Source organism: Hippocampus guttulatus, chromosome 9 (assembly GCF_054856545.1).
Source record: "Hippocampus guttulatus isolate MCC_2025c chromosome 9, RoL_Hgut_1.0, whole genome shotgun sequence".
NCBI classification, from domain to species: Eukaryota; Metazoa; Chordata; class Actinopteri; order Syngnathiformes; family Syngnathidae; genus Hippocampus; species Hippocampus guttulatus.
Genome location: NC_141269.1, coordinates 6453005 through 6476408, shown reverse-complemented (window position 1 = coordinate 6476408; position 23404 = coordinate 6453005). Strand labels below are relative to the sequence as shown.

Below are 23404 nucleotides of genomic sequence, written 5' to 3'. Positions count from 1 at the left end.
GCACGAGGAAAAATAAAAAATAGTAACTGGCAGAAAATGTTTATTTTGTTCATCATCGCCATAAAAATAACAACATCAATATCAAGTTCATGTATTGTAGAAACTGTGTATTTACACATTTGAACAGTTAATATAACTTAAGGCGAGTTAAATTACTTTTTTTTGTGTCTTTTTTTTTTTTTTTTGCAATACCCTGTTGGTGACAATTTCACCAAACTGTCAGCCTTTTATTTTTTTTTCAAGTTTCAGCATCGTCGAAGAAAAAGACACATCACGTCAAAAGTCCTTCATCGCTGACCCCGAACCTTGCGGCAATGTGTGCTACCTGATTACTCAAAAAATGTGCTAGTCGGTCCTAGCTTGATTCAACACACTTTTCATTTTTCAACAAGTGCACATCCAGCGCCCGTTTGTAAAACCATTCGGTCTAACAACGCTCGTCGGATGAAGTGCGAAAAAAGTTTCAGATATCAAACGGTGACATTTCAAATACTAAGTTACTGAACAAGATAGCCCTCGAAAACCAATACATTATTACGGATTATTGAATACCCCCCCCCCCCTCCCAGAAAATGAGGCTCAAATGTCATAAATGTAAAATATACACTCAGCTATAAAAATACAAGGAAGTACAGGAATACAAATATATTTATTTGCCATTAATTATATATCTTTCACAATTTTAACAACACAAAGTCCAATGACAAAAAACACTGACGGCTAAAATGATAAGCAGTATAAACAAACACTCAGTTTGATCCAAATGGACCATTTTGTAGCGGGAACCCCCCCATACGTATATTAGCTTACATTCATTTGAATAACCCCCCTCCCATTGTGGAATGATTGGAGGAGGGGGCGTTATTTCAGGTATTCAAAGGGAAAAATAATAATAATTCCAAACATGCATTGAGCAACATAGTCTAATAACTGGAAAAAAGAGGAAAAAATAGAACATTCTTAGTTGAAAATCTCGATAGAAATCTGTAAGTGCAATCCATCCGTGGGCGATGAGAGGCGGGATGGGAGTGAGGAGCTGTCCGGATGAAGAGGTGCTGAATAGCAGTCACGCACCCAAAACTCAGGCTTTGCTTCCACGAGTGACGGCGACACGTCAATGTTCACCTGACGTCTGAGCGACCCGTGGGTCAAATCGGGCACAGCAGGACCTCCGTCCTCCATTTTTTTTTCCCTCCAGCCTATTACGCTCCCCATCCAAACTGACACGGCGTCGCGTCTTCCGAGACGGAAAGATCCTAAAATGTCGTGCGCGTGTGCGTGCAATATGCGTTGGGGAGGGGGGGGCCTCGTCTTCAAATGCCCTCGGGCAGAGTGAAGGGCCACGCGTTGGAGGTCACTTGCGGCTTCAGCTCCATTTTCTCCTTCTGCTTCTGGTGCACGCGCCCGTGCCGCTTGCGCTCGTCGCTGCGGGCGAAGCGCTTGCCGCACACGTCGCACGAGAACGGCTTCTCGCCCGTGTGAGTCCGGGTGTGCGTCGTCAGGTGGTCGCTCCGGCTGAAGCTGCGCAGGCAGATGCGACACTGGAAGGGCTTGTGGCCCGTGTGGATGCGGATGTGGCGGTTGAGCTCATCCGAGCGCGAGAAGCGCCGGTCGCAGCTCTCCATGGGGCAGGTGAAGGGCTTCTCCTTGGGCGGGCCGTGCGAGGACGACGCGGCCGTGCTCTTCCGGGCCCTGGGGGGCTTGGAGGGGGTGGCGCTGGAGGTGGAACTGACGGCGGCACGCGTGGTGTAACTTTGAGCGAAGGAGTCGGGGAGCAAGGATGAGTAGAGGATGGAGTCTATGGTGCTGGGTAAAGTCGGGGAGGCGTAAATGGAGTCGCACTGATTGGAAGCAGGGGGGGCTTCGGGGTATGGCTTCAGGCCCATCGGCGGGGGGAGGTAGCCGTTGTACGCGTAGCCCTGGGAGCACGTGTCGGAGAAACACTGCTCCTGCTTGATGCCTCCCTCCACTTTGAACTCCACGTCCGGGTTGGGGCACATGGCGGGGAAGGTGTCCAAAAGTTCCTTCACGTCCATTTGCTGCTCGGGCGGGAAGTCGTTTGACAAGGGGAACGTCTCCGTGTGGAAGCCGCTCTCTAAGCAGTCGGATTTGCAGAACGCCCCCCATTCGTAGCTTTCGAACTCGTTCTTGACCACGACGGGGAAGGAGGCCGCTTCGGACTTGGGCTCGCTCTTGGCGAAGCCCAGATGGGAGGTGGACGGCTCGGCCGAGGGCGGCTCGGCCTGGTCCTGGGTGAATCCCGTCGGGTGGTCGGAAGAGGAGGAGGAGGAGGAGGAGGAGGAGGAGGGGTACGCTGGCGGGGTGAAGGGTTGCCTCTTGACGTCTCCAAAATGCGCGCTGTCCACTGGGGGCGTGTATGAAGCCCCCTGGCTGTTGCCGTTCTGCTGCTGGGTCTCAGAGAGCTGCATCGTGGATATGCCCACGATCTCGGTGATCATGTTGAGGAGGGTCTCGGTGGTGCACGGCGCCCCCTGAGAAGCCTCCACATAGAAGCTGCCGGAGTAGGCGAGCGAGGAAGGGGTGTAGGCGTCCTTGGGGCCCTCGCAAGGGTTAAACGCGTATTCCGAGTTGGAAGCTTCGGTTTTGAGGGTCGCGGGCGCTCCTTCTGTTGAATCAGAAACGGAGAAAACTTTGTCAAACCCCCGATTGTTTTGCTTTCCGAGAAGGGGGGGGGGGTGGAAACGCGACGTTATATAAACATGCATATGCGCATCCGCCGCGCTAATCGCGTCGACGCCAGCGCCGCAAGTGTCGCCGTTTTTTTTCCCGCACTCGATCGTCCGCTTTCGACATTCCCTTGCATGCACTATTTCGTCCCCGTGCAGCGGCGGGACTCACCGTGGCCGAACTGCGCGTCGCCGAACGCGTCTCGGTTGTCCTTCCTCGCGCCGGCGTCCATGCCCAGAGAAGAGCCGCTGCAGTTGTCAAACTGAGGGTAAAAAGAATCTTTCGCGTTCAAATCCATGTTGTTCAACATAATGGTGCACTTCAAAGGTCCGCCTCGAGGATAAATATATACGCAGGGAAATCGGGGTGTCTTGTTTTCCTTCGACCCCCTCTTCGTTTTTTGTATTTGGATGGTGTTCGACAAATGATCCCCCAAATGTGCTTGTTTAATAATAATAATAATAACCAAAAAAAAAAAAAGAAATGCAATATATTCCTTCTCGTCTGTTGCTCCGCCGTTATTTGCTTGCTGTGGCTCTCACGTCGCTCCCCTTATATACACTTTGGCGGCTCCACGGCCCTCCTCCCCATTCATCAGCTCCAGTGAGAGGATTCCCCGCTGCGTGTAAACTTCATGCCCATATATGGACAGAGGATGTGACGAGGCCGTCCTCTTCCTATCATCTCCCCTCCCGGCCCTCCCCTCCTCGCCCGAACCAGCAAGGATGGAGACTGACGTTGCAACAAGTGGCCCCCCTGTGCTGCCCGGGAGGGGAGCAAGCCTTGCGTTAATCATCCCGAACATATGGCCGACATCCTGACTATAAGTGACTATAGGAATTCCTCCAGAAAAAAAAGGGGAGAGATGATGCCGTCAATACTGATAAGAGGTGACAAAAAAACAAATAAAAAAGGAAGACAGTGAACCCCCGTTCATCGCGGGACCCACCCGCGATGAGCCAAAGTCCGCCAGAGACCGTAAAAATATCGGTATAGTTATACCTCAAATGACTATACATAAAATTTTTGGGGTCTGATAGGTTAGGCTTATGCTAAAATAAAGGCAAATGAACATCCTAACATCCTATTTTATTGAGTTACTTGTTGCAGTAATAGTTAGTGGCTGAAAATACCAGAGACTTGTGGTGTTTGTTCACACGCTTGGCCAATAAAGATGATTCTGATTCTCATGAGCCATGAATTAAGACGAAGCACTGTTTATGTATCTACTTCCATGAGAGTTGTTAACTCACTAAACATTTTGACTTGCAGTCTTTTAAGCGTTCACACTGACGACTTCATGAAATTCTAACAAGTGTGGCGTAATTCAAATTACGATATTGTTAACCAATCGGTGGCTTTATCACTTCAACATGTCATGTTTCAAGAAACAATGATAGGTCAACAGTTTTAAGCACTGGACTTAAGTAGACATTATGTAAATAAAGAAAGAAATATAATACATATAGATTTAAAAATAATAATAAAACGGGACACCGACCAAAAGGAACCTCCCCCTTGCCCCCAAACTGCAGCCTTTGCAATAAGAAAATTGTATTCTACAATGCGATGTCCATTTGAATTGATTAATTATTCCGCTTTACTTTTTCATGTAAATGTATTGAAACACAAAAACATCAGGCATAAAACACTGGATCTCCTTTTTTAAAATCAATTACTGACTGTAAAAATTCTTACGGAGGAGCAATTTACTTCCCTTCTATCTTTTCATCAATGCCCTTGAATAATAACTCAACAGATCACCAAAGGTTTACCAACTGCGTTATTTCATCAGCCCCTGGTTTTCATGCCGTAGTTATTCCTGCGCACGCAAAAGTTTGTCAAGCTGTTTTAAGTTTTGTTGGGTGTGCTAACAGGTACGGATGGACGGAGTAATAAATGATAGATTGGATGGAAAGAGAGAGAGAGATGGAGGGATTATTTGGATGGGCAAATTAACTGCAGATAATCATGAAGCATGATTATTAGCGTTGATATTTTATAAAGGTGACCAAAATGCAGATAGAGAGCAAGCTATTCTGCCAGACGTCTGTTGCCCATTCTAGCCATTTACTCTCTTCTGAGGATCGCTCTCAAACTGAGGCCAGACTGCACATTTTCAGCAGTTTTAGTGATTGACTCTCTTCTTCCTCCCTCTACTGTGTTTGCCGTAAATTGCGGGTCGCTCACACCATCACGGAGAGGCCCCATCCGAAAACGAACCCTTGGCCTTTGAAAGCATCGGAGGGAGTCGATAACACCCCTGATGTGTTCAGTGGTTGAACCTAACCGTTCACGTGACATTTCAACCCCCAAAGCGTTTTTATTTTTATTTTTTCGCCGTCTCTCTTTCGGCAATGGTTGCCGGGTGAACTAGGCGGTCACGCTTCCTGCAACACAAAGTCGATACTCTTTGATAGGGCGTCGCGGTGTGCGGAGGACCTCTCGTTCGGGTTGCCGCATCAGGATGGTGAAGAGTGGCCGTGCTGACACATAAAGACACAGACCCGATCATTTATTCTTTATTTCATGAACAAGAAAACGCTTAATTCACGGCTGTATTGATATGAATGGGATGCTCTCTTGTCAAGAAATCCATCCAATCACACCTCAGAGGATGATGTTAAATTATAATCACCACAGAACAGACTGGAACTCAATGACCCAGTTAGCAGATATGGTTGAGTTTTATATATATATACATATACATATACACACACACACACACACGCACGCACGCACACACACATTTTCTAATCTGAAAACCCAGTTGACATATTGAAGGGGGGGGGGGCAACCCGGGCGGGGCCCACCTGAGTCTTCAGTGAATCTTTTGGAATGAGGGAGCACAAGTATAGGAGGCCTGAGACAAAATTGTAAGCCAGAACCTCTTGACCAGGGTTGTCAAACTCATTTTAATCATGGGGCCTATTTGGAGTTATGTCCATCGTATTTTCCCCACTAAAAGGCGCACTGGATTATGAGGCGCACCTTCAATGAATGGCCTATATGTTAATTTTTTTCATACATTGGGCGCACCGCATTATAAGACACAATCTACAATGCATCCACTAGATGGAGCTACGCTCAGGGAAACACCAACAGAACGATCAGATGTCAGTAAAACTTATTTAATAAAGCAGCAACACAGTTCACTTAACCAACAGCATTGACTCGTTAACGTTGAACTCTCTTGCCGCTGATCTATTTCCGTGTTCAACTGCGAAACCGATCGCCTTAAGTTTGAACTCTGCGTTGTCAGCATGTCTCCGGGAGCCATTTTGGGGTCAAAATATTACCGTAATGACCATACACAAGGCGCATCGGATTTTAAGGCGCGCTGTGAGATTTTAAGAAAATGGAAGGCTTTTAGGTGCGCCTTTTAGTGGGGAAAATACGGTACCATCAGAGGACCATTATGACAGTGAAAGCACAATATTTTTAATTGTAAACTTCAAATGAATAGATGGCTAGTTTTGAAATCAGTCGAGTCAATTATCATAGTTTGTTGAATTTTTGTTCAAGTGAGTGTAAACTCGGTAACAGAAGTATTGCAAAATGTCAACGTTATTTATAACACATGACAATTTGAACATTTCGGTACAGATTTTAGCAAGTTGACACACTTGATGATGATTTGCTTTCGCGGGCCACATAAAATGACCTGGCGGGACAGATAGGGCACCCGGGCCGTGAGTTTGACACCAGACTGTGAGCTGGCTGTGCTAACCTTTAATCATCATGCTTCCTCGTAAGGCGATGAAGAAACATCCACGAGGGCTGAAATGTATTAAATTATGAATCATTTCAATGAGAATAAGTCACATGTAGCTGCCGAATCTGAACAGAAGCTAAATGGCCTTAAAGTAGTTCATTTGAGGGGTGGGGTGGGGGGACACACACACACACACATAAAGATGTAATCAACAATGCAATGTCTTTGTGCCGAAAAGGATTGACATAGGCAAATAATGAAACGCGTGAGTCACACGGAATCAAACACAATACACATCATAATAGACGTTCACTCAAACCGTGTCATTTCCCTTAACGCTGAGAGGTGGACGAGGTATCAGGGTGTACGAGTGGCACAATGCTGTCATCTTTGGAAGGTGGCGTATGATAATAGCCTATAAGCTCTTTCGCTGCAGCGCTGACATTCTCCGGAACAAATGGCTTTCACCCTCAGATGTGTGCTCTAATTCCAAGGGCCTGCAAGATGTTTCGCTTGGAGCGAGAGGCTCCAAGTCATCCCAAGTCTATTCAAACCAATCTGATCACTCAAGAGTTCAGCTCACAGGAGGGCTTGGAGCAGAGCAGCAGTTTGGCTAACCTCGCGCGACTGCATCAAAATGCCGCGGCGGAGGGAACGGCGTAATGGATTTATGTAATGTTAGCACTTACTGACATTACAGTATAGTGCCAGGGTTGACTCCGTACCTGTGCATTAATGATAAATGGAAGCTTTTTGTTTATTAATCCGCTGGCATCTATTCGACCAAATGTTCCCTTTTCTTAAGGCTGCTTTTGCGTTTTTAACAGGAAAGACTTGGAACAAAGTTCCAAATGTACTGGCCAGGAGGAAACGTTTATTAATGAACGCATCTCTTGGCACTTTGACTGCAAGGGGATATCTCTGAAAGCAAAGTCTAGCTAGGTGTAAATTGTCTTTTGTGTGATCAAGTCTCCCAAAATACAACAGATTTTTTTCTGCAGTGATGTAAAAAAAAAAAAACATGTTCATGTATCTGTACTTTACTTGAATATACAGTACTTGCTACCCCTTTGTCAAAATCGGCCAGAAATGAGTAGTTAAGTGTACTAAGTACTTCATTACATTTACTTGAAACTGTGAGTTTGACCTGACAGTAGTACATTTGTAAAAAGTATATATGGAAAAAATAAAACAACTCCGGCTCCGGCATGATTTTGTGAGCCAATCTCGAATGTGGGCCAATTCAGTTGTGAGGATATGATCAGCTTCCTTTGCATTTCTTTGCTGGGGTGTATATTACAGCATTGTTCTCATCCATTTGTTTTTGCATGCGCTTAGAAGGAGGTCACTGATGTAAGGTGAAAAGAGAACTGGTCCTACAATGGAACCCTGCGGGACACCCATGGTACACACCGTATAAGGCGTTTAGAAGGTCACTGATGTAAGGTGAAAAAAGAACTGGTCCTGCAATAGAACCCTGCGGGACACCCATGGTACACCCCCTATAAGACGATTTGACACTGTTCACCACAACACCCTGCATTCTGTTGGTGACGTATGATTTCTTCCAGCTAATGGGTTTTTCTGGAAAAAGTAAAGCGACTTAGTCTGGATAGTAGAATTTTGTGGTGTCAAAAGCCTTCTTTCGGTCCAAAAAAATACTGCGCCTGTCGCCTTCTCGAAGATGCTTCTGCAAACCGCATATTAAACCCACATTTATGTTGATTTCCGATTACATAACCAGTGTTTTGTTGATGATTGGCGCTATGTTCCATCATATTTCCAGAACTTGGAGGGGTTTGCTTTGTGCTCCAGAGAAAGGTAAATATATATATTTTTTTCTGTGCGCTGCAAATGTAGACCTGTGTTATTTTAAGGCTCTCTCCTGGACAGGGTGTGGGCGTTAGCGCTTGCAGGTGGGTGCCTGCTTTACACTTGAAGAGGCATTGCGGAGTGACTTCCCTCAGGGATCTCTGCCTGTGAGATGAAGTACATTAGATGGACAATACTGCCTTGTCAGATGATTTTTTTTCCCGTCTCCAATAGCAAACAAATGAGTGATGTTTGTTGTTGAGCCTCGAAGCGGCATGAGGACAACAGCACAATGTTGAGCAGCGTTCCACCTTCTAACTCACATGAAAGTGCCAAACATTAAAGGACGAAGCGCCTGAGTGATGCTAGGTTGATGGTGTTGCACGACGATGGGCAACGACCAAACTATACTGACACGAGGCATAATAATGAATCATAAAACGCATCTATTTTGAGTTCTACACCAACTCGCTGCTTTGACTTCTATTTTTTATTTTTATTTTTTTTGGGTGTACGTGCGCTTTGTGAATGTGATTCTTCCCTAAGTAGAAGAACGTCAAGCAACCCTGTTCTGTTAAAAATCAGTAGCCACTGTGTCCATCCGTGGATTTGCAACAACGTTCTAAATTTAGAGGGGAGGATGTCACAAGTGAATGCTATACACTTGGGATATTTTTATCAGTCATTTGGGTGAAATCTGCTACTCCCAAAACATGACTACATAACCATTCCATTTTTGCAATCCTTTAACGACGATGCCAGTCCTGTAGTTGTCTGAATAGCGCGATCGGCCGTGCTCAATTTATTGTCTGCTTCAATAAATAAACTCTACTGTAAACAGAGGCTCATTTTAGACGTCTTTAGAAATGCACGCACTGCCTGCAGAGCAGATGTGGCATCTGTAACGCTGATAAAAACATGTCGTTATAATATGTGAACATTCACATATTAATGTGAAGAGTGTTTTTGCAATTCGATCAGACCAAAATCTCCCAAACACATGTTGTGAAAATGTATTAAGATCTGATGAGACCAAGGTTGAACCTTTTGGGCATAATTCTAAAGGTACATTTGGCACAAACACAAAACTGCTCAGGGCCGCCGCTTATACATACAGCACACAAAGTGCATACTTAAGGTGTTCCCATTTTTTGTACAATCCAGACTATCTGTTGGGGTAGGACACTCTATAACCACTTCTGCAAGTAAGAGGCAAATTGTTCTTACTTCAACTTGTTGATTACACACTCGAAGCTGTTGTTCCATAATAAAAAAGCAGACACCCTTATCAAAATTAGCACCGATGTTATGTCAAAATCATAAACCTTCAAAAACCAGACAGTAAGGAGCCCAGGTTGTTCTATACTTATTTTCTTGCTCGATAACTATTAACGAGGGCAGGTTAAACAACAGCAAATCTGCGTTTATGTGAAGCTGTCTCCAGAATGCTATCCGACGATAATGTTTGTGGCTTGCAGCCATAGTCGAACAGCAGCACTGGGGCCAATGATGATACACATACATGGCATGACAAAAGCAAATTACGCTTTATTATTGAGGCTTGCCTTTCAATATATCCGTCGGCATTGTGGGAAATGCAGAAAAACTCGAACCCCTCTCTTGGTTTTTGTTGGCCGACAATAAAATGACCGAGACAGGTCAGGGCTTGCCGGATCCATGGTGATTTTCGTTCAGTTACGTTTCAAAATTGACACAAAGCGAATAGATGGTAATTCGTACTCACTGCAGGACTTATTCATTTTAAATAACATTGACAAAGAAACGTGTGAGCGAGCTGTCAAAATCATCCAGATTGTTTCTTAATATGGAGAAGCGTTAAGCGCTAGCATGCTAGCTGTATGCCTGCAATTTGTGAGTTAAATACGTCATCCACGGCTTGACTATTTAAAAGCCATATTAACAATATCCTCTGCTAAATTTGTCATGAAATAAAAAAGTAGAAACGTCCCCCCCACCCCCACCCTCGGCTAACGTTACGTATCAGTTACTGAACGTGTTTGTATGAGACGGGCGGTGGTGGTGGTGGTGGTGGTGGTGGGGGGCAGGGGGGGGCAGGGGGGGGGGTGAAGCAAACTTCTCTTTTCTACCTTTTACGAGTTACAACAAACACTGGCCATGTGGAAAGGTTTTAAAAACTTTAGGAAACTACCAAATCTACTTTCCGTCATCAGATGAATCTATCTCGCGAGCTAGCTACCTAGCTAGCGATTTACTTTAAGACTTATCAACTTCCTTGTATATTCCATTAAAAAAAACATTCAAATCGGCATTCCTGACAACCCTCAGAAGATGAAAATAAATCACAAAAATCTGACCGATCATGCCACATAAAATAATTATTTTCAGAAAGCCCTTTATAAGAACAATTTGGGAAGGTTTCAGGAAATTCATTCATTTCAGGAACAACGCTGCCTGGATCCACAGATCAATCAAATACCTCCATATCAGCCGACAAACACATTAACATTCAGCCTTAAGTGTTTTTGAGGAAACCCTTTTTGATTTTATGGATGCAAAGCTGTTTTTTTGGGAGCAATCCTACAAATAAAACACACACACACACACACACACACACACACACACACACACACACACACACACACACACACACACACGCATACCCGTATCTAGGATTGCACAAGAGCCGGTGAAATCCATCCGCCTCCTCTGAACCACATTGTGACATGTCTCACATAGAAGTCTCACCCCTGAGGCGTTAGCTGAGGGAACATCTTCAATCTAAACCTGGATACAATGGGGCCTGTAAGACACCACACAAAATGGATTGGGAGAGTTTAAAAACCACAGAAACCTCTGCCGGAAACACGACTTTCTATAAATACGTGCTATTTCGCATCAGCTGCCAGATTCTCTCGCTCACACATATACATCCTTCCCCTCTCCCTGTCTCTCTCCTATGCGTGTGATGGGCTCCTCACAGTTACATATACTACATCATCATTCAAATGTTGGGCATAAATAAGAAAAATAAAAGAGACGGAAGCGTGGTGCTTCTTTTGAGAGAATTCTCACATCCTGCACTTCCTGTGAGAGTGGGAGTGGGTTAGGGAAGCCCGGTCGGTACCAGGCCCCAATGCCACTGTTTCTGCTGCTGCTGTTACAGTCGGTGCGGCAGGTTTCCCGCTGCTTCCAAAAATACTTTCCCGCTCGCCCACTACAGTCCCCAGCTGCCTGTACTCTGTGGTTTCTACAACGCGGATGGGTGAGGTTGGCACACACTGAACGCTCCGATTATGATTGCGGAATGCCCCTGGTGTTTCTTTAAACATGCCCCCAGACTCCTCCACGCATGGCTTGCACCTTGCCCTCTTTGCTGGATCCATTTTCCCAGCAGCAGCAGCAAGAGCAGTTCTCTTGGACCCGATCCAAAGCCTGCACCTGCTGTTACCTAACTGTGAGGTTGCAAATCCATGACACACAACTCTACGCTTGTCTTAATTGCACTCTACGCTAATTGCAGATGTTTGGGGCACAAAATAGTTGACTTTGTGCTGGAGTAGGTGTAAGAAAAAAAAAAAGTAAGTTGTGGGAAGGGCCAGTGGTGGCCAGTGGTTAGAGCGTCGACCTCACAGTGCAGTGGTCGTGGATTCGATCCCGGCTCCGGCCTTCCTGTGTGGAGTTTGCATGTTCTCCGCGGGCCTGCGTGGGTTTTCTGAGGGTACTCCGGTTTCCTCACACATTCCAAAAACATCTATGGCAGGCTGACTGAACACTCCAAATTGTCCCTAGGTGTGAGTGTGATCGCGGATGGTTGTTCGTCTCTGTGTGCCCTGCAATTGGCTGGGCACACAGCCCGAAGACAGCTGGGATAGGCTCCAGCATCCCCCGCGACCCTTGTGAGGATAAAGCGGATCGGAAAATGAATGAATGAATGAAAGTTGTGGGGAACCTACGGCCTGTGGGTTCACAGCACATGATCCAACCGCGGTGCAATTCTGAAACCAAAGTAAAGTCCCAAGCAGGCCATCAACAGTGCATAGCACCACCTGATGATAAGTAAACTTTGACGTCATGCTCCGCTCACATTCGAGAGGGGAGGCTAAAAAGCGTAACCCTTTATCTGGGGAAAACTGCTTCCGATCGGGTCTCATTTAGTGCAGAGTTCCACATAAACGCAACCAAAATGGATAGTTTGAACCAAAATGATACTTCCTTGTCACTTATTTGTATGTCCTATCATGATAAACATGTCCATTGAATTTTATTCGGAACGGTTCTAACTTTTAGGGGTGTTCATACTTCTTATGACATTTTTGTTTAGTTAGCGTACCGTGACTTTTTATTTTTAAGTCAAATGTGTGCCTTAGTTAGGCAGCCATTAGCGGCAAACGTCTGGATGCTCCGAAGGTATCCCCCGTTTTGCCCCAGACAATAGAAAGGTTCCACCGGACTTAAGGATCAATAACCACATGCAATCATTATCGTGCAATGTGGGGCTACTTGCATGTGCTTTTGATTGGCATAAGTTAATAGGTCTCGGCGTTGTGGTCTCTGACTCATCGGCACCCACATTGATTTCTATTTGTTGCTCTTTCTCCCATGCAGCGACGCGTATGCGAGCACATGACTGCTGATAATTAGAGAACGCCTTCATCTTCATCAACCACGCCACTGTCGACACAGTCATTAGCGAGGACGGCGCAACGCAAACAGGTCCAAACAAATAGCCCGACGCGGCAGACACGCGAGGAAACAGATGAAGAATGTTAAGAGCTCGCAGCTAACAAAAGTAACTATGGAAACGGGCAGCTCTACATGGCACTAGCATCCACAGCTCTCTCCAGAAATAAAAAAATAAAAAAATAAAGAGAAATGTTGGGCCAAGAGCGAATCAGGTAAAGACAAAAGATCCCGGGTGAACCTATTTATAGTGGGGCTTACATAACATACATAGACCTATGTTGGCTCAGGCAAGTTTGCCGCTCCACAGCAAAGCCTGTGTGGGGCAAAGATTTTCATAGAAAGCATAAAAAAAAAAAAAGAGTAGAAAGACATGGAGCGGCATGCACGACGACGGCTAATGCAACAAATGGAGGCAGGAAGGCTTGCTCATTTTGATGTCAAGGAGAATATACACAGTTGTCTGATTCAGAAAGTGCTCATGGCCGCCAGCCCCAACCATTAAGCGGCGATATAGATTGCATCAAGCACAAGAAGCCTCGTGTTTGTTTTCGTGCAGAACATCGGGTGGCTGCAGCTTCACATCGGATAAACATTACAGACCTGAAAAGCCTGTGAGAGGAGCGCCAAGAGCCCACCCACCTCCGGCCGCCAAAAAAAGTCCCTCTAAAAATTACAGCCTGTCACCAGATCTTCAATGTAAATTGATCATTAGCATAATTATCCACTTACACTGCTTTAATTCTAAGTAGCCCTCCATAGTAAAGTAAAATGGGAGCCAGGCTGTACTGTATTCAAGAAGCCTCTTGTGGTGAATGCCTTATTAATTAGCTCCCCTGAACATAGATTTTTGCACAGGACTGTCTGAGTCAAACAAAGTACAGTAAATCAGAACTGAATAGGAATCTTTCCAAATGGAAAAAAAATCTAAAATAGTTGTCTTTTACATTTTACAAACGAAAAAAAAAAACAATTCTGAGAAGGTTCATAGAAATTCAGAAAAAGCCTCTGCCCCCCTGATGAATGGCTTTATAATTACAGTAGCTCCCTCTAGCAAACCTTTTGAGTAACTGCATGCAAAACTATCATCACTTTGCTCCAATTGCTTTTTGCTCCATACATTTAATGGACATACACAGGAGATGGATTTTAAAAAATATAATGCAAAAATGTAATTCATCATTCACTGCAGAAATTCACCGTGAAAGATTTGAATCAAAAATAAAATCACTTCATTGATTGACAAAAATGACCCCGCCCCCCCATACATTGAAATAAAATCATTTGTATTTGTAAATGCAGGAAAAGTAATTAAAAAATTAAAATGTAGAATGGTAAGAGCAAATAAACAGACTATTTTGTTTAAATGAAATATTAAAATTATTTGTTCTATTATTTAGTACCACTGTCGTTCAAAATTGATTCAAATGACTTCAAAAGAAACATTAGTCCTGATTGTGATCATTTGAAGCTAGTTAAATTAAATAAATACATTTGCTAATTGTACACATTCAAAAAAAATAATTATATGCCAATTATGATTTCCAGCAATGAGGCTTCTGTCTAATTACGGATTTTCATGACTGAAATCAACCAATTAGGCCACTCTACTCCCTTACAATTACATGACTACGTGCACTACATTTTTTTTTGATCAGGACTGAGCGATCATCGCTTATAATCAATATATCGCCTATAGACCATGGCAAAGTTGAAATTAGATGCAAATGACTACATTCTGACTCATCTGATTATTATGCAGTCACATTAGTTAGCTCTGATGCTGTTTTCCTATTATCCCATCACCGCGCTGGGGGAAAAAAGGGTCTTGGGTGAGGGGGACGGATGGCACACTGAGTGCCTTAGTCACACGCATTGTCTACACCCTCAAAGAAATTCATGCATTTTGGAGCCGCATAAAAGGGATCGCGGAATCCATTTCCTCTGCGAGACACTGCAAAAAGGGACAGGATATGGCTCATCTGCGTTAAATGCTTCACTTCCATGTTTTGCCTTCGGAGCTAAAAAGGTCAAATGATAGCCAGCGCGACAGATCCCACCGGCAATCATTGGACATGGACAAAGTCATTTGACAAGTTTCACAATCCAAAGTGCTGAATGCATTGGAATAAAAAACAGCAAATATTCAAAAGAATGTACTAGAGTTGAATAAATTGGAAAAGGTACGTGCCTCTCAAAAAAAAAAACTTCACGTCCTGCTAACTGTCAACAGAGACCTGAAACGTAAAATTATCAGTAAAAAAATGAAAAATTGCCCACTCTGGCTCACGTCCATCCATCCATCCATTTTCCGATCCGCTTTATCTTCACAAGGGTCGCGGGGGATGCTGGAGCCAATCCCAGCCAGGGGGCAGCTGTCTTCGGGCAGTAGGCGGGGCCACCCTGAACCGGTTGCCAGCCAATCACAGCGCACACACAAATGAACAACCATCTACGCTCACACTCACACCTAGGGACAATTTGGAGTGTTCAATCAGCCTGCCATGCATGTTTTTGGAATATGGGAGGAAACCGCAGTACCCGGAAAAAACCCACGCAGGCCCAGGGAGAAGATGCAAAGTCCACACAGGGAGGCCGCAGCTGGAATTGAACCCGGTACCTCTGCACTGTGAGGTAGACGGGTAAACCACTGGACAACCGGGCCACCCCTCTGGCCCACATTGTATCTCTAATTTAACTTGAAAGAAATCACTGCACCCGAGGAAAAACAATCAACTTGACAGAAAAAGGTGTGACTGACACATTTTTCAGTCCATTAAAACTCATATTCTCATTGGTAATATATTTTGTCTTACATACACGTCACTTCCTGTAATTTGTCAACCACAGTCCAATTAAAAGCTTTTAATTAACGGCTAATTAATAAACGGTCATCTTCTGCTAAATGTGTAAACTGCAAATGTGCATTTTTCGCAGTCTGCATGCTGGCGCGCTACTCGACAGAGGCCACAATTTATAGGCGATGCAACCTCGCTGCACCGCTCCAAGCCTCCCAACTTCACAACCGCATTCAGTCTATTCGATGGGTTGCTCGAAGTCATGAGGTCGGAGTCACACGCGCGCACAGACAGCCAGCATCGCCGCTCTGACTTGCGGGCTTTTATATGTGGGGTCAAAGTATTAATAAGAACGTTGCCACAAGATGCATCCCAGTGTGAATGTATGTCACGTTGTCGCAAAGAGCGCACAGGAGTCAAACTTGATGTCTTTTGATGTCAGCTAAATAGGGAGCCCTCACAACAACCAGGCTCCATGGAAACCATGCCAAGAAAAATTTAAAAAATAAATCAAATGAAATAACCTGCAAAACACTGACGTCAGTTGCGGGCTCAAAAGTGACAAGAGAGAGAAATGCTCGGCAGGCTGTGCTTCAGGTCATGGTGTGCGTAAGCTAATGTGAGCTACGATAGAGCGAGTGCTGACAAATACCAGGTGAGGAGTTGGAAGGCGGGGCGAATAAAAACACACAACGTTCTAAACATTTATACTGTTGGTCGAGCTAAAAATTCCCTTTGGAGGTGGGAGAAATTGGAACGGCGATCGTACAAATTCAAAAATTGGTATGTTCTGTGTGTGGTTTTCTTTCCCACAATATCGTTCTTTCAAGCCTCCCAAATGGCTCAAAACTTGTCCCAAGTTGAGATAGGGAGCACAGGATTTATGCAAGCATATTGTTAAAAACATTTATTGTTTGCAAACATAACATGATCAATGCCAAAGTCGATTCTGATTCCCGCCAGTCAAAACGTCAAAACAGGTTACTCATACAAAACACGATTACTTTTACATCACATTAATTGAATGCTGATTTTATACATTCTTTTTCTTTGCCCTCTCAATGTCAAGTTTGGACTGCCGTCATTTTCTGATGAGATGATATTAATACTGTTCAGCCATCATTAATAAAGTTAGGGCCGACCAGCCAGTGAAGGGGTGGCTTCCTTGGCCTCTACCGGTGGCGTCATTGTACTGTTCCCACACGTAACCCGTTTCAGCGTACTGTCTGTATACATTACTGATAATGTTAGTCCTGAGTTCCTCGTACAGCGCGGCCGTCTGCTCCTGATAGGGTCCCTGCGTGTTACTATAGTGGTGGAGGGCTCTCACCGCCAGGTAGTTGATATTGATCCACACCGGTCCTCTCCAATAGGGAGCGTCGTGTTCCGTGTTTCGCTTCATGTACAACGGATCGGCTTTGGACAGAGAGCGCAGGCCGTAAGGTGTCCACAGCTTGTTGGGATCTTTCATGTCTCTGAGAACGTGCTCCAATTTGGGCGAGTCCGGCTGAAGAACGTGCAGTAGGAAGGGGAACAGGCTGACGTAACCCAGAGCGTTGACATATTGGAGTTTGGGAGCCTTGCGAACAGAGCGAACGAGTCGCGTGACGGGGAACTGGTGGCGGTGTTGTCCGGGGGGCACGTACACCTTCTCCTGTTGCAAGGATACGTCCTGAGTGTGATTGCCGTAGTCGCTGTAGGCGCGGAGTTGCTCGGACCAGTGGAGCTCGTTCAGGAGGTTATTGTCCGTCAGCACTCGGTGGGTGAATTCGTAGTCCCCGTGAGGTTGGCCTAAAAGCCGAGCGATCCGAGCCATGATACCCGAGGACAGGGCCATCCAACAGTGGAGGTCCACGTGGCGCTCTTGCGCCGACGGGTGCGAAGCCCGCGGGTAATCATCCAGACCCGAGGTCAAGGTTTTGGGATTGAGGAACAGATTGGAGTCCTTGTCACGCCCACGCCAGCGGTACGAGTTGGGCACCGGCCCTGACTGAGTGGTGTTGTACCACTCAAACCAGGTCTTGAGTCTGGGGTACAGTCGTCTGAGGAAAGGCAGAGTGGGATGCGACTCCACGCTGTCTGGATTTAACGACAACTGCTCAATTAGCCCCTGGAGAGCTAAAAAGAGCGTAGGCGGGTTTGCGTTCTCATTTCGCTGAACGACAAACTCGGCAGGGACCTTACTGTGAGCCTCGTCTCCGAGGATCTGCTCACGAGGGATCCAGCCCTCGACGTTCATCAGGTCTATCCAGTGGGAGACGGCTTCTCTCGTCACCTGGGGGTCCCACTTACTCAGCAGTAGCTGGTGGAAGCCCTCATCCCAAAGAAAACCTCGGGGGAAGAAAGAGCGCGACGGGACGGCGGTAAATAACGCGCCCTCGGGGTACAGGAGCGGGTATTCGTTGTAGACGGACTGAACCAGCGACTGGCCGTAGAAGTAGCCCATTCCGCCCAACATGTTGCTGAGCGCCGCCTTGCCAAACTTAACGTACGCCCGGCTGTAACCTTTTCGCTCCAGTTCAAAGGTCTTCTCAAACTTGGCATCGAACTCCGCCTTCCTCTTTTCCAGCTCCCGAGTCATCACGGGGCCCACCAGCTGGTCGTGGCGGCCGCGAAAGCTCGCCGACTCGAAGAGCACTTCCATTTGAAACGGTGTCTGAACGGTGACCTGGTGCACTACAAAGTCTCCCTCTTTCCTAGCGTCGGGGGGGTTCTTCTGTTGGTTGGGGTGATACGGGGGTTTGTAGGCATCCACGGCGATGTAATGCCTCCTCTCCCCGGACGGCGGGCTGAAGACAAACCTGTGGTTCAGACTGTGCTTCACAATGTCAGTCAGCTTCTCCAAGCCGGGAGCACGAGTCTGAAGGTAGTTGTAACTGCAAAGGCAGGAAACTTAATTAAATCCTTGCGTTTTCACAGCGTGGACCAGTGTTTTCCAACCTTTATTGAGCCGGGGAAACAATTCAAGATAAGATAAGATATCCTTTATTTGTCCCACACTGGGGAAATTTACAATTTACAATTCATGTTGGAAGTTTCTCCGGGCACACCACCAAACGAAAATATGGCGCAAAAAGTACCTGCTGACTGACATCATGATGAGCTCGTCTCAAATTGCTCACCAATTAACAGCGTGAAATCTCGGGGTTCTTAGTTGAACGCAGCGCTATTAGTCTGCGGCATGAATGGAAACGCAGATGCACGTGTTCATTGTGCATTCTGCCATCTAGTGTAGGAGCGTTGATTTTGTTCTGCCTGTCACTACGTGTTGCTCACAGAGATAGAGGAGCAAAGACTTATTTGGAGCATAATCAACACTTTGAGTGAAATGAGATCTCCTGTGGCAAACCTGAATGATTTCTCGCAGGGCAGTCACTGGTCAAACAATGGCGCAATCCAGCAGTCATTGAAAAATGTAAAAATAAAAAAATACCACCTTCTAACATGAACCACAGTTATAAGATAACCTTTATTAGTCCCACACTGGGGATTTTTGCATGATTATGAGACCACATATATGATATGTACATTTTATAAATTGCACACCAAACACATCTGACGGTTGCAGCTTGGTCTGCAGCCCAAATAATTTGGGGATTTTGAACGACACACAGGACAAACATAGTACCTGAAGCATATTCAAACTGTGAGTGAGATTATTTTTGGGGGGGGGGGGGGTGCATAAAATGAGTTCTTGCACTTAATGATGGTTTGCAGTTCAGCAGTTTTGTGCCATCCTTGAATGGGAATTTTGATACATGAGGGCATTTTGCACTGGGGAAAAAAAAAACACTTCACGGTATGTAGTTGATGTTTGATTGTTCAGCCCCTTTGTTGTTGAAGGCTGGATTTTTGATATATCCGGTAAGCATGAAATAGATTAAGATAGTGTGAAGTACATTGGTTGAATAAATAAAAAGAGATATGCTAATTTGTCCATGTTTCAAATGGCATTTTTGCCAGACACCAGATTGGGAAACGTGTGGTCCTATGTGGGCCCAGCAATAGCGCCGATAAAAAATTATGCCCCCCATCCCCCTCCATCATTTAAATTGTCCATCCCAGCTTTCGATTATGTCATGCTCTTATGTGGACTTCATTAAATGTTGAACTGATGTCGCTATTTGTCAACAGTGTCAGCAGCGTCCAAAGACTACGTTTTTAAACATTGGATATTTCCATCAATCTTTGACCACTTGCACCATTCAGGGATTGGTTTCTTGGTTTTAAATATACTGTTGGATGAAATAAGGCTAAGAACTGTCTCAAACACGGGCTGAAATACCTGCTGCGTACTGCCATCAAGTGGTTGCAGCTATGAAACGTGACTTCATGAAGTATCATGGGAGGGATCCGTTTTAAAAACTCATCATCATCATGTACTTGGCCCTCGCACATACACTCCCATTCCACAGCTATTGTAACACACAAGTGACCGGTTTGTAGTCAACCAATCAATATGTTGCAGTGCATCTGACAGACAGCCAAAGACTTATTTTGTGCTATTCATGGTATAGGTTCTCCTTTGCGATTACCACTGATCCTACCTTGTGAATTTTCACGCTTACCTGGCATATTTCGGACTCGTCAAATCCCCGGTAACTGGTTTTCGGAATGTGATCTTGAAATTGCCAAGCTCTTCGGAGACACCCGTGATGGAGGCGAGGCGTTTTTTCTCCTCCACGTGAGCCTCCAGTGAACCTTGGGTATCTGCCGCAGCGTAGAACATCAGGGAGATGACTGGAGCCTTGGAGGCAGAGCTCTGATGGGTAAAAAACAATAAAGACAATGATCAGTTCATTCGTAGCAGTTGCTATGGAAACACTGTCACACATAAAAAAGGTTTCTATTCACATGTTGCTTTGCGGTGACCCTCCAGGTCCAGTCTCCGCCGTGATCACCTCCCACCCTCTTGACAAACTCCGTGGTCAGTGTGAAATCGTTGTCTCGGATCTCCTGGACACCAAAGGTGAGCCCGTCGTGCATCAGCCAGCCGTAACCTTGCAAGCGATCTCCCTGCTCGCAGGTGTGCCTCAGGTTCATGTCCATGTCGGAAAACTGACTCATCCACATCATACCTGATGGCGCAGAAAGAGAGAGCATCGATTGAATACGCGCACCAGTTTATCACCCACGAGTGACATCTGCTAATACAGATTCCGAGCGCAGCGATTAACTGTGAATTTCTCGCTGTATTTATGGTGAGTGCTATTGGCTGGGGAAAAAAATTGTATAGTCACCTTAATTTAGACAAAAACATATTTATTTTCCAAAAGAATAAACACAAAACCCTTGCTGGCACGATGCCGCAACTATTCAGTCAAAAGTTTAGCTTCAATTTCCCATCTTTTAATTACACATTCTTTAACAGATTGAAATAAGTGCAAAAAAAAATAAAATGGCATCAAAGTCTCACACGGCAGGCACGTTTGTTTGTTTGACTTTGTAGCTGCCATGCACCTGCGCAATGTGAAGGAAAGAGGGGTGAGGGATGCGACACTGCACACAAGCTGGTTCTAGTGGTTGCGTGTGCCTACCTGTCACAATCGACCTTGGACTCCTTGTTTTCATGCCGAAGTAGACCTGAGGCCTGTAAGAACCCCAAAACCTTTCCGGAGAGACCTGGGCACTGCTGGAATTGGCATCCAGGACGCGAGGCGACGGGTGCAACGTCACCACGCGCTTGGCCAGACTGGAGCGCATGTACAGGGCATAGAAGAACCAGATGAGGCTGACAACGCAGAGGCCGATGGAGATGTTAATGAAGAGTTTGCCAATGTCCATTTTCTTCTTCTTCTCCTTGCGGTGAAACGCAGGGGGCTTCTCATCTTTTCTTAGAAGAGGGGGGGCAGCATCTCCGGTCACCACCCTCTTTCGCTGCCTGCCCATCCTGCCCGTGTCAACCTGAGCATGAGAAATGTGCAGAGTTCAGTGGCACGGATCAAACAGTGTAATCCATGATATGTCTATTTGTCAAGCTGAAGTGCTTTTGTATGTGCTCATACAAGACGTTTTTGACTAAACGAAGCACCGAAAGCAAGTTGTGCAGTTTTATTTTTAAAAAATCAAAAGCAAGTCGCTTTATACAATACTTCATTTGAACAGCCCTCAATGGTCAATTTTCCGTTCTGTTAGATGGATTCAGTCTGCTGACCGTTTTTTCTTTCATGTCCCTTCACAAAATACGACGAGGACAAACTGTCCAATGCTTCCCTTCAGAGACGATAGAAAAGTTTTGATCGTGTCACTTATTTATATTTCTTATGCACGATAATGACGACGGCAACGCAAATTGCTGGAGATAATTTTACTGACAGTGTAAATACCACACAACTGCCACCAGGGGGCTTACTGAACACTTAACCGCCACACAAAACAAATCAACGGTGTATAATTCAATCTAACAAAAAAATGAAAGTTAACAAATAGGTAGGTGGGTGAACAGACATAAATACTGCTAACATTTGGAAATAATGAACAACTTACAGACAATATTCCTGTAATTACTAATCATTTACACACAAAATAAACGAACCCCCAGGCATGCTGGGAATTACAGCGTCAACTCCTTCCAACTATAGTATTATGTCTGGTGTTGTGCATTATTTGTGTTTTTTCTTGTTTTGTATAATATTGCCAATAATCATGACGGTGTCAACCAAGCTTGCAAAGGTCGTAAAGGGCTCATTAATTACCATTTTAAATGCGTCAAATTTCGATATATTCAAAACGCCCTTAAAGCGTATAAATTCCTTGTTACTTAAGGTTTCTCTGCATATCACGTTTCAGTTGTGATGAATTGTTTTCCAAGCCCTTTCAAATTGAACAAGTTTCTTCTTTGGAATTTGGAGCAACTTGACATTTTCTTCACATTCTGTCGGTTGACACGCATTGACGTTGCTCATTCATAATTCTGGTCGTGACGACCATATGCGTCTTGTTGGTGTTTTGAAGGCGATAATCAATTTTTGATTTGTCTGTGTGAAAAGTACCGCGATTAAAAATAACTTGCCCATGAACCACTTGGGTCTCATCACACGTCAGTCCGTTAATGCAACGTTGCATTCGCGCCTCCTGCTAGTCCTGCCTTAAAGCTATCATGCTCGCGTACGGCCAGTAATCACAAAAGTACGCTGTTGAATTCTTCACAGATAATATTAAGATAGACTCGGATAATTGTTCATATAGTGCATGGTTACCCACCAGTCAAAAATGTTCAGTCTCAGCTATTCATTGTCCGTCACTCATTCGGCTGGCTACTTCCGCGTTCATGTCCCTGTTCGATGACGTTCTCGCGCGCTTGAATGTGACGTCATATCATTTTCACGGCTTTTTGTGCTTTAAAATTCAATTCAATTGTATTTATAGAGCACTTTCGAACAGCCATCGCTGCATACAAAGTGCTGTACATGGAGCAATTTAACATTTACAATAAACAGTAAAACAAATCGGTAATGCTAAATGAATAAAAATACCACTAATTAATTCGAAGTGTCATGAATACAGTGTATGAACTGTTCATAAGGTAACACATTATTCAATAAAATAATTTATATATTTCCACCACACTATACAATTTCATTAATAACTGATTTAATTGCCTTTGTGGTTTAAGTTTGGCAAGAGAAAATAAAAAGAAATAACCTCCATATAGGCGTTGGGTCATAATTTAGTTGAATTAAAAGTTGTGAAAGGGAATAAAATCATTTGACTTCAGAGGAAAATAATG

At 44.9% G+C, this 23404-nt stretch overlaps 2 protein-coding genes across 2 annotated transcripts; both read right to left on the bottom strand.

Annotated features, from left to right (window-relative positions):
• Positions 1 to 630: 630 nt before the first annotated feature.
• LOC147200072 (uncharacterized) lies at positions 631 to 3160 on the bottom strand. The gene is made up of 2 exons (XM_086120198.1): positions 2860 to 3160; positions 631 to 2626 (listed from the first exon to the last, which is right to left on the bottom strand). Exons 1-2 carry the CDS (start codon positions 2996 to 2998, stop codon positions 1314 to 1316), a joined length of 1452 nt encoding a protein of 483 aa, XP_085976324.1. The 5' UTR covers positions 2999 to 3160; the 3' UTR covers positions 631 to 1313.
• A 13407-nt stretch (positions 3161 to 16567) lies between these two features.
• Positions 16568 to 22964, bottom strand: mogs (mannosyl-oligosaccharide glucosidase). Its single transcript, XM_086121017.1, has 5 exons — positions 22879 to 22964; positions 21213 to 21579; positions 20530 to 20753; positions 20244 to 20437; positions 16568 to 18551 (listed from the first exon to the last, which is right to left on the bottom strand). The coding sequence occupies exons 2-5, from the start codon at positions 21562 to 21564 to the stop codon at positions 16778 to 16780; spliced, it is 2544 nt and encodes an 847-aa protein (XP_085977143.1). The 5' UTR covers positions 21565 to 21579; positions 22879 to 22964; the 3' UTR covers positions 16568 to 16777.
• Between the last annotated feature and the right edge of the window lie 440 nt (positions 22965 to 23404).